The following is an 18441-nucleotide window of genomic DNA, read 5'->3' on the forward strand; positions in this document are numbered from 1 at the left end:
GAAAAACCTAGAAAGAGTTCTATGAAATGATGCAAAGTGAAGTGAGCGAAACCAGGAGAACATTGTACACAGTAACAGCAATATTATGCAATGATTAAATGTGAATAATTTAGCTGTTCTCATTAATGCAGTGATCCAAGACTATTCCAAAGGACCCATGATGAAAATTGCTATCCACCTCCACAGAGAGAAGTGATGAAGTCTGAGTGCAGATTGCAGCATAATTTTTTCATTTTATTTTTCTTGCCTTTTTTTGGCAACATGGCTAAAATGGAAATATGTTTTGCATGATTTTACATGTATAATTGCTATTACATTTCTTGCCTTCTCAATGGGTGGGGATGGGAGGGAGAAAGGGAGAGAATTTGGAACTCAGAATTTTTTTTAATGAATGTTAAAAATAAATATATAATAAATGTTTCTTTAAAAAATCATAGAAAACTGGGTCCCAGAAAAGCAACTTGACCAAGATCACACAGTTAGCAGCACATCACAGGAATAGGCCTCAGCATCTGAAGACACAAAGTATAAAATCAGATTTCAACTTTAATCATAAAAATGGCTTGGTTTGTTTTATTGTACCAAGAAATAACTTATACTATATCAGAATGAAAATCTAATAAAATTTACATCATTTAAAAGCCATATTTGAGTGGACTGGACACATTTTAGATCTCTGAGCTCTTAACTACTAAACTATTTTAATGGTTGCAAGACTTCCTCTTCAGTATTTAATTGCATATTTGGACAATACCAGGATAAACCTAACTTTGCCTCTGTTTTTTTTCTTATTTGAAGTGAAAGAATTTTTTTTTTGGAAGGGGGAAGGTAGAGCAATTAGGGTTAAGTGACTTGCCCAAGGTCACATGGCCAGTAAGTGTTAAGTGTCTGAGACCGATTTGAACTCATGTCCTCCTTACTCCAGGCAGGTGCTCTATTCACTATGCCACCTAGTTGCCTCGAAGGAAATTTTTTTACTTCCTTTGGGCCAGGCGCTGTTCTAGGCATTGGAGATTTGAAGACAAAAATGAAATGTACTATTGATAATATTTTATCCACTAAGCTTTTCACTATGTAGGTATGCCATTAGCATTTAGACCTAAGGAAGATGTTTGAACTCAATGAATCAAATGGGGTGGAGAGGGTAGAGGGTTTGGACTAGATGGCTTCTGAGGTTACTTCAAGGTCTAGGTCTGTGATCCTATAATAATGTTCCCTGGCATTTAAAATATTCAAATGGATGCCAGTATAGTTAGTGTGTAGCTTAAATTGAATTGGCACCTAGGCATTGTATGTTTGCATAGTGATAACCTCAATATATAACAGATAAGCAGGAAGGATTTTTTTTAACTTTTCCTAACATTTGGAAAGGGGGGGAAATTTACATATCCTTGTGAAATATATTTAATAATTCAATCATTTAACAACCATGCATGAAGAGCTGACAATTCCTATTTCCTATTCACTTCATTGCCTTCCTTCTCAGCCCAAGGAAACACGGACTAAAGGCTAGATCTGAAAAATCCCCGTTTTCCTTAACCTTTCCTCTTAGAGCCACGTTTTTATCCAAGAAACCCAATGCAGTCTCCCTCCCCTCTACTCCCTCTTGTAGTATTAGACTTCCACCTTGTGGCAGCTACTCAGTGAGAGTAGGGGCCACTTCTGGGATGGCACAGCAGCCACACTGTTGGATGGAGTCATTGACTGAGTAAAAAGATGTTGCACTACCATGAACATCCACATCTTCCCCTTTTGCTTTTTAGTTCCAAATTGAATTTTTTAATTGAGATCAGGATCGAACCAATAGTGAGCAGCAGTTAGTGTTAATCTGTCTCCTAGGCATATTAAGAAAGATTTGAAGTAAAAGAAGTCATACAGAGCAAGGAAGGAAGACAGGAGAAGTAAAGTAAATCCTTCCATGTGACTCTTAATTGCCAGATTTCAGACATATTTCTATGACAGTTCTATTTTTAGGAGTTATTAATGAATGCAACCTTATATACACACAACCTTAGCTCTCCTCCATCCTAATGAATAGGGCTGCTATACTCAGACATTTAATGTGCCTCTCTCCTAGGCTGCTTATTTGTTTGAATTTTTCCTTGTGAGTAGGACTGTTTTCTTTGGATGCTAGGAAGCATCCCTTGTTCATGGCTAAATTCAGACTTTTCACACCTCACTTATTTTTTGTCTAGGGGGACATACTGCCCAATCCAGCAGATTACAGATCTTCCCTCATAGCACTGACTGCTCATAACTGGCTACTTCGTATTTCTGCTAATAATGGAGAAGTACTGGAGAAAGTTTATCTTGCTTCTTATTGCAAATTCAGGTATGAAACTTGTTGCTTTTAAGACCAAGGTTTTTCACTGAGTACTTTATACTTATTTTCCAGGACTTATGATTTACAATGTATCAAGCTCTCCTTTTGATATATTCCCCTACATGTAACTGGCATTTGAGTTCCTAACACCAATCCCCTTTGTTTCCCTGGCCTGTCTTTTAAGTAAATTTTATTTCTTAGACTGTAGGATGAAATTTAAACTAGGTTTTTTTTTATCACCAAATTTCAGGCTGTTTCTTCTAAAGATCATTTTGTTTTAAAAGTTTGATTTGTTAATTCATTCGATAAATATTCATGGATTTCCTCACATGCATTGAGTTCTTGAATGGCAGCCTTAGTGTAGTGAATAGAGTATTGGGCTTAGTCTTGAGTTTACATACAACCTGTCATACCACCATTGGGACTTTAGGCAAGTCCTTTAACCTCTCTGAAACTATTTCCTTATTTGTAAAGTGAGGGGGTTGATGAAGTGGTCTCTAAGGGAGGGCACTTCCAGCTCTAACTTTGTGATCCCATATGTAAGGCAGGGTGCCAGATGCTATGGGGGATAAAAAGCAAATCCTAAGAAACCATCCCTCTTCTCATTGATCTTATAGTCTGGTAGAAGAATCAACAAATTACCATAATAAAAGATAGAATGGGAAAGTGAAATAAGAGACATAAAAAATGCAATATTAGTTCAGAGGAGGGAGGAATTGTATCTAACTGAGATGACCCAGTGTGATGCTGGTAACAAAATAGATAGATTATGAAACAGATGTGCATGTGAAGTCTGAAATAGAACAATGGTTTTTAACTTAGGATTTTTATGAGATTTCTATTTTAAAAGTATATGCTTGCTTTGCTTTATTAATTTTTGGTACTGGTAGATCAAATGATATTTTAAGGTATCAAGACTCAAAGATTATTAAAAAGAGACCTATACTTTTCAGGTTGCCATTTTGTATATTCCAGGGGAACTTTTCAGTGATTTATAAATATTTAATAAAATATTTTGTCTTAGGGGGGAAGGGAGCAAGCATTGATTAAGCACCTACTCTGAGCCAGACACTGCTAAATGTTTTATAAATCTCTAGTTTGATCCTCACCAAAGCCCACTCTTAATCAGAGATCATTGCCTTGTAAAATGGTATATCCATCATAGTTGAGTAAAAATATGCCAAAAGCTGATCCCAACCCTCTTTTTTTTTTCCTTTCAAAAAGATATTTGAACTGGGACACTCCCCAAGAGGTCATTGTTGTCAAATCAGCTCAGAGCAAAGCCACTGCTCTGGCACGCCAGGTAAATATGTATGTTTAGCTTTTTGGTTGCTTGAAAAAGTCAGACCTATGAGGTTTTGTCTACAGAAGCCTATAGAAGAAATGTTAAAACTAGTAACCCTGAGATTTTGAGATATACTTTAAAGGTTGGTAGTGGGAATTTCCTCAGTTATTCGCTGGTTTTCTTCTATTCAATGCCTTCTTTTTAGTTGAAAAAAATAATTTTTAAAATCAGTATTATAATATTTTATCTTTAGTCTCACACTGACTTGTTTCTCTTTGGGGAGTTGTATCATTTTTGATTCCACACCATTCTCTTGCCATTTTGTTACCACTTGTCAGTCAGTAAGCATTTTTTTTTAAAGCATTTACTGTGTATCAAGCATACTGCTAAGTGGTAAGGATACAAATAAAGGCTAACACACAATACCTGACCACAAGAAGTCCACATTCAAATCAGGGAGACCAAAAATAAATAGGTACATCCAAAAAAAAAAAAAAAATAGAAAGTAAATGAAAGGTAAGAGGAAAGGTAGTAGCAACTGGGGAAAGACTTTAAGAAGCTGGGATTTGAGCTGAGTCTTAGGGAAGCCAGAAGAGTTAGGAGGCAGTGATGAGGAGGGAGAACATTCCAGGAATGGGGGACAGCCAGTGAAAAGGCATGGAGAAGGGAAATGAGTATCCTGTGGGAGGAAGAGCAAAAAGACTTGGGTCACTGGATCATAGAATATGTGGATGGGAAGCAAATGTAAGGAGACTGAAAAGGTAAGGAGGGTTGTGAATAGCTTTAAATAACAACTAGAGGATTTAATATTTTATCCTGGAGATCAGGGGTTCCCACTGAAGTTTATTGAGTAGGAGAGTAACCCTGAGGTCACAATCCTGGGTGATCAGAGGAGGGTGGTACACTCAACAGTGACAGGTTAGAAAGAGAGGTGGGTTTAGGGAAAATGAATTCTACTTTGGATATTTGAGTTTGAGATGCCAATAGGACATCCAATTCAAAACATCCAAGAAGTATTTGGAGACTGGAACTCAGGAGAGAGACTAGGGCTGCATAGAGATAACTGAATTCATGGGAGCTGATGATATCAGCTAGTGAGATAGTATAGAAAGAGAACAGAAATTAATTCAGGACAGAGCCTTGGAGGATAATCATGCTTAGCAGGTATGACCTGAATGAAGATCCAGAAAAGGAGACTAAGAAGTTATCAGATAGTTAAGAACCAGAAGAGAGGAGTATCACACAAACCTAGGAGAAGGAGGGCGGAGTATCCTGGAGAAGGGTATTAGCAATTCAGAGGCTGCAGTGAGGTCAAAAAGGATGACCATTGAGAAACAGGCCATTAGATTTGGCAAATAAAAGATCAATGGCAGTATTTGGAGGAGTGATTTCAGTTGATGATAATGTTAGAAGCCAGATTTCACAAAGTGTAAAAGTGAAGGAGAGGTAATGGAGGCACCTAATATACATGACTTTCTCAAGGAATTTAGTGAAGAAGAGGAGGAGAGATATCAGGGATAGTAGGGTCAAATGTAGGGTTAGTTTGGGTTTTGGTTTTTTTTTTAAGGATGGGAGCACTGTGGGAATATTTAGATAGCAATATCACAGAAGGAGCCAGCAGAAAGGGAGAAATTAAAGGATGTCAGAGGGAGCAATAATGATATGATAATAAAAATAAAATACTTGGAGGTTTACTAATATTTTATCCTCACAACAACCCTGGGAGGTAGATGCTAATACTATCCTCATTTTACATTTGAGGAACCTGAGTCAGGAATTTGCCCAGAGTCACACACATAATAAATGTCTGAGTCAGGAATTGAATTCAGTAGCTCTTGACTCCAGCAAATCAGTGTTGGCCTCTACCTAGCTTTGAATGGTGCCTTACTTTTAGAAAATAAAGTGTTTCTTGAAGTCTCTTCTCTTTTGCTCACCATTTCAAACCTGTCCATTTCTCACTCCCTATTGCCTCCTATATTGGGTCTCTGTGTACCTTACTCTTGGTTCCACAGCCTTCATGCATTGAACACTACCTTTTATTTCTTCTCTCATTTCTTTCTTCCCTCTTTCATATGACCTTTGCCAAATAGTACTTTTTTTTTCCTGTTTTCATCAGTTTCTCAATTTCTTTTGCTGGTTTTTTGTCCAAATCACATCCAGTAAATGTGAACATGCCCCCAAGTTTTATCCTATGCCCATTATTTTCTTTCTATAATGTCTTATTTTGAGATCTCATCAGCTCCCATGGGTTCAGTTGTCATTTCTATGCAGATGATATCCAGATCTAAATATTCATTTCTGATCTTCTGAACTCTAGTATCCTATCACCAACTGCCTAGCTCAAGATACTGCAGGAACCTCAAACTTGATGTGTCCAAAACCAAATTCATTACCTTTTCCACAAAACTGTCCTTTCTTCTCAGCTTCCCTGTTACTGTTGAGGGCACTAGCATCCATCCTCCCAATCACCCAAGATGGCAACAGTTTCAGTGTTATCCTCAATTCCTCCCTTAAACTCGCATCATGTATCAAATCAGTTGGGAGCCCTTCTCATTTCTACCATTACATCTCTTCTCTTTACCCACATGCCTACCCCCTGGTTCAGGCCTTCATTACTTCATGCCTAGACTATTACAATGTCCATTTTCTGCCTGCCTGTATTCTTAATGGGATATGAGATCTTCCCCACCCATTAATAGGCCTCATGGTGGAACCCATTAAGGGAAGGAAACTTGCTTAGGGGAGGCTCCCTGGTAGGAAGGCTTTCATACCTTTTGCTAATTTCTAATTAGGTATTGAGTACAAAGGTTGTGAAGTCTTCTGGCTCTGAGAAGTGTATATATAATCTGAGTTGATATTTTGCTTTGGGGGCTCCCTTATGAGAAGGATCTTGTGATTCCATGGTCGAGATTCTGAGTGGCCGTATGTTCAGAGCTCCCTGCCCATTCCGATGTAAAGGCTCTCTCGATCCAGGGATATATGTAAAGTGTATAGCTGATTCAGGCAGTCAGAGCCCTGTCTGTTTGTCTTTAATTCTCTGCTTGTATTTTCTGTTTGTATTTTCTCTGAAGTTTAGGGTTCTGACTTTTCCCCTGAACTAGTGAATGTAATTTTAAAAAAAGATTGCTGATCCCTTTAAAATTACTTTCCTTTAGAAAAGCAAATCTAAGAACTGTGCTAACAACCATCCTGGGTTTGCCAGTGTGGTTGCCACTACATTGCCTCAAGTCTCCCCACTCCAGTAAAACACCTTCTTAAAGAGGAGGTCTGACTATGTTACTTCCATACTCAAACTCTAGGGTTCCCTATTACTTCCAGAATCAAGCATAAATTCTGTGTCCATATGTCAGCTTCCCTTCCTTTCTTTTTCATCTTCTTACACTTCATTCCTTTCCAACAACATGCTCTTTCCCTTGAAGAAGAAGAAAAGCTCATCTGTATAGCACTTTAAGGTTTGCAAAGTAATTGACACATGTTGTCTCCAGGACCCTTCTCTGCTTTAGAAGTAGTGTGGCAGAGGGAAAAAGAGCTGGATTTGGGTCGAAGGACCTGGGTTTGAATCCTGTCTGCTGTTTCTTGCCTTTGTGATGTTAGGTGAGTTACTTCACCTTTCTTGGCCTCAGTTTCCTCATCTGTTAAAAGAGTTGTTTGGAGGTGGCCAGGTAGCACAGTGAGTAAGAGCACTAGCCCCAGCGTCAGGATGACCTAGGATCAAATGCAGGCTCAGACACTTAGTACCCACCCAGAAACACCTGGGCGTGTAACCTTGAGCAAGTTACTTAACCCCAATTGCTTAGGGTGGTGCAGTGAGTAAGAGCACCAGCCCCAGTGTCGGGATGATCTGGGATCGAATCCGGGTTCAGATACTTAGCACCACACCCAGAAATAACTGGCTGTGTAACCTTGAGCAAGTTACTTAACCCCAATTGCTTTAAAAAAAAAAAAAAGTAGTTTGGATTTGACCACTCAGGTCCCTTCTAGCCCTGAAAGTATGGCCCTATAAAAAGTAGCTCCCTGTCCCTCATTACCTTTCCACAGTTCACAACAGTATAAGTAAATTTTTTTGAAAAATTGTTGCCTCTCTTTTTTTCCTTTTTACCCCATAGTCTTACCCATCTTTATTTGTGTCAGGAATGGAAAAGTTCCATGACACATCCTTGGGGACTCAGAAAATTCCTAAAGATGTCCCATAGATCTGTTTGAGAACTTTTTTTTGCATTTTATTATACTGTATAAAGGAGCTCGCCTGACTATGTCCTTCCAGTTACAGAATCTCTTCTTTAAGAAGAGAAATAATTCTGGCTGTAGTTCTTCAGGCATTTTTTTCCTCTTTTCCTGAAGACCTGCTGTTCTTATCAACATGATGCTAATTTTAAATGATACATTGAGCCTTGATAGCTGTGCTTCTCTTGATTAGCTTGTTTGTTTTCTGGGCTTCAGTTTATGATCTAAACCCAGAGTCTCTCACTGCTAAGAAATATTTACGGTTGTGGTTTATGTCAATCATTTTTTCAATTTTATGCTCCAATGATGGAAGGTTTTGTGGGGATGTTTTGAATACTTATTTCTTCATGTCAAATTTAACTTGTTTGCCTCTGAGTTGCATTCTAGATGGATGGGCATTTTCTCCTTTATGAAAACATAGTGTTGCCTGAAGCATAGGAACTGTGCTTAGTGGGTTGTCTCTAATTTCCCTCTTTCTTTCCAGGCAGGCATTCAACCGTCTGTGCTGTTGTACTTTGCTGTATTTCGAGTCATACCTCTTTCACTTATAGGAATGCTGGAGATCAATAAGAAAGTAAGAGCTAGTTTCTAAATTAAGTATGACCTGCAGCAGCTATAATAATGGCTTACAGTAAGCCTTGCTTGTCCTTGGGTGCCACCCCCATTTAATTGTTGCCTCATTAGGTTTTTGTCTATGCTGTACATTTAAAGGGAAGGGTAACCACTACTTGACTTGTAGCCAAAGATAACTGGTTGTGGAAAGGAGCAAATCTGTGAGCCCAGCCAGACACATAAATAAATTCCCCAGCTAACCAAACATGTCTTCGAATATACCTTTCTTCTCTGCAATACAGCTGATACACAATAAGTCAAATATATGTCTTGCTTCTCTTACAGTTTTTGCCTGCTCTCATTTGATTCTGGACCCAGGGATATCTGTTTTGTTTTTCAAGGCTCTTTTAGAACAGGAGTCTCTTAGTTTTAAAAGGAAATTTTGATGGAAATAAAAACATTCTAATGATCTGAGTATTGCCCTGGGTGGCAGAAAATCATGCCCCCCTGCTAACCCTAATACTAAACCCATCAAAGGGCTTACAAATGCCATACAAAATAATAGCATACAAGAAGTGTTTATCTTACATAGATAGTATCTGGTTTGACTAAGGATTGAGAAGTGGTTTGTTTTAGAACATAAGTAGCTACCTATATCCTCAGATGTTGAAATGGCCTCTCTAAATTCATAGCTCATCTGTGAAAGTGGATAGGGAAATGGCAAGGGTATTTTTTGTATTGGAATTTTAGTGACTTTCAAAGTAAAAAAAAACAAAACCAATAAGCCAGTCAGTGCTATATGTACCACTGAAAACCATTGATTTGGGCCTTATAGGTGATAAGACTCCATAATGCAAACTGTAGGGATGATGGAAATGTTTTGAATTTATTTCTGCTCTATCACATCCAGGGCCTACCCCAACACCTCTAGAAATTAAGGTTCTAAGGATATGAAAAATAATGTATAAGGGTGTCACAGCCTCAAGATTTGAAGATGACTGGCTTCCAACCTTGGGGGAAATAGTGTTTTGACTCCTTTAACAAAGCCAGTAGCACACAGCAGTTTCAGAGCTGTGATTCATAACCAACACGACCCATGTGGCTTCCCCTTTGTCTCCTAAATAACATTTGGAAATAGTGTATAGTGTTAAGCACGAACAGCAATATTAGGAAATCTGTGATGATGGCTAATGACAGCATGTTAATGACCTATGAGAATCTATTTGGGAGAGAGTTAGCTGAAACATGGTACAAATGCATCTGCCACCTCCTTGCAGTCCCACGAACCCTCATACCTGAACTGCCCTCTTAACTCCTTCATGAAGCATTCCCTATTCCCTCCCAGTTATTGGTGCTTTTCCAAGGGCTCTTTGCTTGATCTTTTTCTTACCCCTTTGCCCTCTTCCTTGAATGAAACTTGTCAATGTACATGTTGTATTCCATGTTCCCTTCAATAAATTGTAAGATCCTTGAGGGCAAACACCGTTTTGTTTTGTTTTTATCAAAAATGCTTTAGAATGCTAGACTTGGGAAGACAGTCTATCCTACTCTTCACATTCTAAAGTCAATGAACCCTTCCGTTTGTTTTATAGATAGATCTTAAGAAGCAGGTGGTGATGGTTGTGTTAATGAACAAAATATTATCTTCTAATATTTAAGTATTGAAGTATGTTTATCAGAGCATTCATTAAAACATGGCTAAATGTGGAGAAATGCAAAGATGGAAATAGAATCTTAATTTGAAAGTGGCTGTCTCAAAGTTTATTCTCTTACCTATGTTAGTTTTGTACATGATTTCAAAAATTTCACCTCATTAAAAAAAAAAACACTTTTTATTTGGCAACTTGCTTTCAGATTATATAGAATAAATAGTCTTATACTCCCCTGGCATGAATTGCTATTCACCCTGGATGAGTGGGAATTTCTAAATCTAATTTCTGTATATTAAATTATTCTGTAAGCATTTATTAAGTACCTACTTAAGTCACAGAGGCGTTTTTTTTAATAAGACATGGAGAATTATTTTTTTAAAACAAAACCAAAAATTGAAGTACCAGGGATAGAGAGGTGATTTGAATAGCAAACAGGAACAATTAAGTAGAAGATCCATTTCTAGCATACCTACATGATATGTGTATGTAGATATGCATATATATCTACATATGTATATAATAGAAGATATATAGGCACATATGCATGTGTAATTCCATTTTCTTGTATCATGTATATATACATGTATGTGTGTTATATACATATACACACAAATATGTATTTAATTTCTACAAGAGTTATATCTCACACAGGAAATGAATCTCACCAGATTCTTCCATACCATTAAGGCAGATAATCTTAAGCAAACATAATTAACCTTTAAGGTAGAAATTTATTAAGTCCAAACTGTTTTTTTCCTGCTGTGGACATTATCCTATGTCAGCCTTTAATTGTTTTACATGTACAGAATCTAGTTTATTCATAGAGAATTTAGGGAACATTCACAGAATGTATTGTGAAGACATTCACAGAAATCTAAATCACTAAGTTAGTTCCATTCATACTGCATTTTCTTGTAAGTTTTGCAGTTGGTGGTTTTTAATATGACTGTGTAGAGAAAAAGACCTGGGCCCCCATAAGGCTGACTGAAAAATCAAACATTATTAGAGATTTAAAGAACAAAAGGATGGGTGAAATTCCAGAATTGGCTGTTTTTCATTTGAATTACTTTTCCAGATCCAATCTCTCCACCATTGATTAGCTAAATAAAAATCTCTCTTTATAAAGAACATTTTAGCATAAAGAATGGGCACCTGGCAGTACATGCATGGTAGAGTGGTATCCATTAAGAATTAGATGGACAAAATGTATTCATATTTCCATGGAGAATAGGGTTGCTTTTAATGGGCATGCACAAAGCTCTCTGAACCAAATGAATGCAGCTGCATCATTAAGGAGTACGTTCTCCACTCATTGTGCACACACCGATCCCATTAGTGTTCAGAGCCTTAGACGCCAGTAGTTCACCCCTAATAACACCTCAGCTCTGTAGCTGCTTTGCCAGCTCTCTGCTGTCACAGACCTATTATTCCACAGATTACTAAGAAGTGCTGAATTATTATTTTTTTAATCCAGAAATTAAAACAATGGGCAGCAGATCTGGATGAGTAATTTGAATAGTAAACAAGTCTGTCAGAGCTGTAGGATGTGTCTGTAGCCACCATGCTGGGGGCAGCACAGTGTTTTCTCTGGGGTTTCTCACCCGTGAACTCTGCCTTTTCTTCCCAGATTTTTGGGAGTGGTGTCACGGATGCCACGATTTCTCATGGAATGTTGATTGTAATGCATAACTCAGGACTTATCAGACTCTATAGCTTCCAGGCCATCACTGAACAGGTAATGAAACATGAAATTTACCACTCTGAAATTAACTTGAGGGAATGAATTGAGGTCTGCTCTTCTTTAATAACATGCTTTTACATCAAGAGAATAGACACATTATATGGATTTCAAGTTGAAGAAACTGAGCAGCCTCTAAGAAACAAATGTAACTTCTAACAAGGGGAGGGGGGAAAGGAAAAGACCCTAAATAGAAAATGTAAGATGGCATGTGTAGATGTTTCAGTTTATATACAAGTGAATTTTAAAAACAAAAAAAAATTTCACATGGTAGAAGTAGGTGCTAAAGACATGGTTTGGTTTTTTGTTTGTTTGTTTTTAGTTCATGCAGCAGAAACTTGACCTGGGCCGAGCATGCAAATGGGGTGGGACATCTGGAACTGTAGGAGAGTCACCTTTTGGCATTCCTTGTAATATTAAAATCACAGGTATGTTCTCTTCATGGTTTCTCCATCTTGAAAAAATAAATGGTAAGTACTTATTAATGGTGTTTGTCAAAGTGGTTTATTCATGAAAATGATGATTGTAAAATTTTTTTAACAGAATTCCTTCCTTACAACAGTCCTGTAGGTAGTACAGATGTTATTATCCCAGTTTTACAGATGTTGAGACCAAGAATGAGAGAGGTTAAGTGACTTGCTTATACTCAGATGTAAGTGTTTGAGTCAGGATTAGATCACAGGTCTCCGGCACCCAAGTCCAGCGTGCATTCCACTTCACTAAAGAATACACATAAATAATTACCCACCAAATATTTGTGCACTTTGTAACATCTCCTTTCCCACTTTTTATGGTTTTCAGCAACTATAGAACTTTTTATAGTTTTCAGAACAATGTGTTAGCAAGAAACTCATAATGCTTCACTACAGTACAGTCACCTTTGAGGTAATGTACAAAGCCCAGCTAGGCTGTGGTGGCATTTAGGAATTGAACATGGAAAGTAAAGGGATTGTAGGGAGGGAGAAGGGCTTTTGTCCTTTCTTGGCTGTGATGTTTTTGCTCCATGCCTGCTTTAGTTCTCATTATAATTCCCACAGGACCATCAGCAGCTTGTGCCTTCCCTGTTAGGGATCTTCTAACTTCATTTCAACTCCCTAGGCTCTAGGATCTGTCTGTCCTTTGACCTTTCTTAAGCATCCCTGATTACAGAGATTGGAAGGGACATGTCTCCTGAAAAAAAGATTTTGAAATTCCCTCCAAGCATATCCCCATTTTCAGATACTGTGACGGCTCTTGGCTGACATGCAACTCTTAGAAAACTCCACATGGCATCACCAGCTGCTAAGATGTCCACACCCTCTTCATGCACATCTCCACACACTCAAAACAAAACCTTTGCAGACCCAGGCAGACCTGGATTGGCAGGTTTGCGAACTCCCCTGATCCTTTGAAGGATCCATGATTTATTTCATTGAATGTGCCAGGCAGTGAAGGGGAGCTTTCAAACCGGGAAGGAGAGAGTGGATAGTGTGAGTTATTCAGGAGTCACTCCATTGCAATTCAGCATAACATTTATTCAGTGCCTCCTCAGCAAGGACCTGTGTGAAGGACTAGGGGTACAGAAATGAAAAATAACTGTCTTTTCCTTCAGAGAACCTGGGTCAGGCCTGCACAACACATTACCTGGGGCTGCTTACAGCTTGACAAAGCAGCCTGCGGGCAGGATGTTGTGCAGGCCTGTTTTACTCTCTGGCCGCCAGAAGTCCTTTTCCCTATATTGTGCAGGCCTGTCCTAAGGGAACTTAGCATAGTCAGTTTTGCTGAGGGATTTGCATTTTTGAAGGCCATCTGAAATCCCCCCACAATACTGTGCAGGCCTGGCCTAGAGGGTGATGACATAGAGAGAGATGAGCACAATACAGTGTCAGATATAAGACAGGAAAGGGAGAGATCCAGATGAAGTGCTCTAGGGGAAAATCTGACAAAAGAGAGAAACTTTTAGTTAGGGTTAGTTTTTCTCTGAAATCTGACTTAGAGCCTCATCATTCAACTGAAGCTGTTGTCTCAAAAGTCATCAATGACCTCTTAATTGCCAAATCTAATGCCATTTTCTCAATTCTTGTCCTTCTTGTCCTCTCTTCAGCCTTTGACACTGTTGATCACCCTCTTCTCTTTGACATTCTCTTCTCTCTACATTTTCATGGCACTCTTCTCTCATGATTCTCCTCCTACCTGTCTGACTGCTCCCTCTCAGTCTCCCTTTACTGAATTTCTTTCAGGGCTGCTAACCATGGCTACATTCCCTCAATACCTCTGTCCTGCATCCTTTTCTCATCTCCCTCTATACTAATTCACTTTGTGATCTCATTAACTTCTAGTAGTTGCCATCTCTTTTGCAGATGATTTTCAGATCGATTTGTCCAGCCCTAACCTCTCCTGAACTCCAATCTTGCATTCCTAATTACGCTTTAGACATCTTGAACTGGATATTCTGTTGACCTCTTAAACTCAACATACCTAAAACTTAACTCATTAACTTTACCTCCCCAATTCTCCCTTCTTCCTGACTTCCCTATTACTGTCACAGGTTCCACATCTTCCCAGTTACCCAGGTTTATAACCTATATATTATCATCAACTCCTTACTCTCACCTTCCCAGTAGGCAAGTAGTCCTGTAGTTTCTACTTTTGTAACATCTTTCGTATGTGCCCTCTTCTTTCCTTTGACACTGCTACCACTCTAGCACAGGCCCTCATCACCTCAGTCTTACACTTTCATTACCCTATTGGTGGATCTGCCTGCCTCAAGTCTCTGCCCACAGCAGTCCATCTTCCACTCAGCTATCAAAGTGACCTTCCTAAAGCACAAGTCTGACCGTGTTTCCCCCATTCAGCAAACTTAGTTCCCTATCACTTCTAGGAGCAAGTATAAAAAATCCTCTGTTTAGATTTTCAGGATCTTCATAACCTGCCCTTTCCTGCCTTTCCAGTCTTCTTATGCCTTGCTCTTTTCTACATACTCTCCAATCAAATGACACCAGCCACCTTGCTGTTCTTACACAAGACATTACATGTCCTGATTCTAAGCATTTTCACTGGCTGTCTTCTGTGCCTAAAATGCTCTCCTACCTCATAGCTATCTCCTAGCATGTTTAGTTTCCTTCAGGTCTTAGCTAGAAACTCATCTTCTACTACAAACATTTCCCAGCCCTCCTTAACCTTAGTGACTTCATTCTGAGACTGCCCCCAATCTATCCTTTATATAGTTTGTGTGTATAGAGTTGTTTATGTGTTTGTGGGGGTGTGGGGCATTGTTGTTTGTCCTTCATTCTTGAAAACAACCAATGACATCAGGAGGGTGATGTCTTGACTTGCAAATGAATTGGATTTAAGTGAAGCAGGGCCGTGCAAAGTCATCAGCCGTCATTGGAGTCCAGTGGCAAGACATGGGTCAGCATGACTGGCAGTGGCCCCGCTGAGGGGTGGGAAGGGCTACATGGTCAGAGCTGTGCTTTAGTGAAATCACTTTGGTGACTGAATGGAAGATGAACTGCAGGGAGAAGGCAGGCAGATCCATTGCCACAATAGTCCAGGTATAAGGTGAGGAGGGCCTGCCCGGGGTGGAGGCAGTGTCAGAGGAGAGAAAAAGGTGTGTTCAAGAGATGTTACAAGGGTGAAATCAACAAACCTTGTCAACAGAGTGAATATGGAGTATGAGAAATGGTGAGAAGTTAAGGGTGATACCTACGTTGTGACACTGAGAGACTGGAAGGGTGGTGCTATATTCTATAGGAAGGGGGAAAGTAAGAAAGAAAGAAAGTTTGGGGCAAAGATAGTGAGTGCAATCTTGGAGATGTTAAATTCAAGGTTTTTACTTGTCCTCCAGGTCAAGATGTCTGAAAGGTGGTTGAATATGCAGTATTAGAGGTCAGCAGAGATATTAGGGGCAGGATAGGTAGATTTGAGACTCATCAGCATAGAGATGGTCATTAAATCCATGGGAACTGAAGAGATCAGTAAGGGAAGTAGTATAGAGAGAGAAGAGAAAAGTTCTCACAACAGAATCCTGTGGGACACCTACGGTTAGAGGGCATGATCTGGAGTAGGATCCAGCAAAGGAGACTCATGTCTAGGTCACCAAAGATGTGAATAAGAGGTTTCCACAAATCTCCTAACTCCTACACTTCTCTTCTCCAGGCTTACCATCTCTGGTTCTGTCAGCCAGTCATCATATGGCATGAACACAAGACTTTTCTTCATCACAGTTGCCTTCCTCCAAATACTCTCCAGTTTGTCCTTCCTAAATTGTGGCATCTAGAACTGACCACAGTACTCTAGTTGTGGCAGAATACAGAGGCAGTCTCTCCTCATTCCCAAGTTTGTGTCTGTCTCACTGCAGTCTATGATTGCAGTAGTTTTCTAGTCTGACCTTTCACTCTCCTTACCCATATTAACCTTTGTAGCTCCCTGAAACTCCCAACTCTTTTTCAGATGAACTGTCTGCCTCCCCATTTTGCAATTGTGAAGTTGATTTTTTTTAAGCCCACATTTAAGACTTTAGATTTGTTTCTATTTATTTTCTTCTTTTATTTATGCAGTGTTCTATAGCCTGTTAAGATCTTTTGGCATTTTGACTCTGTCATTCTACACAATAGTTATCATTGCCACTTTGGTATCATCTGCAGATTTGATAAGCGTACCACATGACCCTTCATCTAAGACCTTGATTTAAAAAAAAAAAAAGTTACACAGTGTAGGGCCACTCCACTGGAGACCTCTTTCCATATTGCCATCAAACCATCAATGACTGTCCTTTGGGTCCAGCCATATAAGTTGTTCCAAATCTTTCCCACAAGAATAGCATGAGAGAGGTTAGTTCAAGCCATTCAGGTTTGACTTTCAGGCTAAAACCATAGTTTTAGGGAAGGATTAAAATCAGCAGTTTAAATAAAATGCTCTAGAAGGAAAGTGTTCATACACTGGTGGCACTAAAGAAACTAAGGCACCGAACTGTGTCCTGCTAGAAAATGTGAAAAGCAGAAAAACTCACTCAGTTTTTTGAATCGAGAGAAAACACATAAGGGGCAGCTAGGTGGCGCAATGAAGTTGCCCTGGAGTCAGGAGGACCTGAGTTCAAATCCAGCCTCAGACACATAACACAAAAATTAGCTGTATAACCTTGGGCAAGTCACTTAACCCCAATTGCCTTACCTCCCCCCCTCCAAAAAGAAAACATGAAAGACCAGAAACAGTATGTTCGTGATCTGGGAGCTCTTTCACCTTTGAATCATTCATCTGAGGAAAACAACACATAATTGAGGCAACATAATTTAGTGGGAAAAAAGAATTTAGAGCCAGAGAATTTGAGTCTAGCATTGCCACGTAACCTCTCCTAGCCTTGATTTCCTCAACTGTCAAATGCGGATAATAATATGTGTACTAGCTACCGTTGGGAAAGGGGGATGGTGAGGAAAAAATGCTTTATAAACTGTAAAGCACTGTGGATATTATTTAATTTTTTTAAATTGTGGAACCTAAAATATTTCATTTTCTAGACTTGAGTTATAGTGAAGAGTAATAAGTAACATATTTATCTCCTTTTTAAAAAAAATGCTTTATTGATGCTTTTTTTTACATTATTGACATTTCCCATTGCCATCCTTACAATACAGCCCTCTCCTGTAGTACATCTACTTCATCCCAAATCTTAAAGGCCACCAGCTCCCTACCAAGATTATTGCTGGAATCAAGATTGTTCTAATTCATCAATCAGATCTGAAACCTCATTTCTTTTAGTGTTTGCCTTAACCTCATAACACACTTACCTTTGAGAGACAATGTTTCTATTATATAACGTAACCAACTTCCTTTCTTTTGCTGTATTACATTGTCAACTTCAGAACTCAAATTTTAACTCTGAGGTTTTTCTTTTTTAACTCTTAAATAGCCAATTACTGGGGGAATTGAGTCAGCCGCTACTGAAACAACCCAACTAAATATACTCTTGTGTAATATGGAGTCTTACTTGAATTGTATCTCTAAGGCAAAACTCCCAAATAAGAATAGTTCATAAACTCAAAAAAGCTTGTTAAGGGAAACATTATGAAGTCGAAGAGAAAAAAGGATATAATGAGGTCATATATTAGTGTCCTTTTTGGACCTTAAGTACATGAAAGGATACTAAACTGGGTCTCCTACTCAGAGGTTCTTCCCCTTTTTTTGTGACATGGACCCCTTTGGCAGTCCAGTGAAACTTATGGACAAGGGCCCTTCTCAGAATAACATTTTAAAATTAATAAGATAAAATACGTGGGTTTACAAAGGAAACCAATTGCATTGAAATAAATATGCAATTTTTTCTCCATCCAAGTTCATAATACCCAAATCTGTCCATGGACCCCAGATTTAGATACTTTCCCATAGTCTAACCAGTAGTGTCTTCTATATTATGAACTTTTCCAACAGCATATCTCTTCTGTTCTGCCCAGTTTAGCATACATGACACCTGATGATATCTAAAGACATGTTATTTTTTAATCTTCTCTATAAGAAAAAAATGTACTCATATTAAGTCAAATTGGAATAAGAGTTCTTAAGTTAGGGCCCACAAATCCCTAAGGGCTCCATGAATAGATTTCAGTAGGTCTGTGAACATGGATGAAAAAAAATTATATCTTTATTTTTCACTAATCTCTAATTAAAATTTGACATTTTCTTCAATTTTAAA

The 18441-nt window shown here is 38.7% G+C and overlaps 1 protein-coding gene across 3 annotated transcripts in view; it reads left to right on the forward strand.

Moving 5' to 3' along the window:
• DCAF17 (DDB1 and CUL4 associated factor 17) overlaps positions 1 to 18441 on the forward strand; it is a 41581-nt gene that overhangs the window by 5535 nt on the left and 17605 nt on the right. For 2 of the 3 annotated variants that reach the window (XM_069080038.1, XM_069080037.1), the window contains exons 5-9: positions 2196 to 2332; positions 3548 to 3626; positions 8317 to 8406; positions 11664 to 11771; positions 12097 to 12202. In XM_069080038.1, the coding sequence (XP_068936139.1) occupies positions 2196 to 2332; positions 3548 to 3626; positions 8317 to 8406; positions 11664 to 11771; positions 12097 to 12202 (520 nt within the window). The remainder of the gene's footprint in view (positions 1 to 2195; positions 2333 to 3547; positions 3627 to 8316; positions 8407 to 11663; positions 11772 to 12096; positions 12203 to 18441) is intronic. The other variant, XM_069080039.1, reaches the window with a different exon arrangement.

This window comes from Petaurus breviceps, unplaced genomic scaffold (assembly GCF_028583685.1).
Source record: "Petaurus breviceps papuanus isolate PSGF00001 unplaced genomic scaffold, PetGlider_PUasm1.0 91133, whole genome shotgun sequence".
NCBI lineage: Eukaryota > Metazoa > Chordata > Mammalia > Diprotodontia > Petauridae > Petaurus > Petaurus breviceps.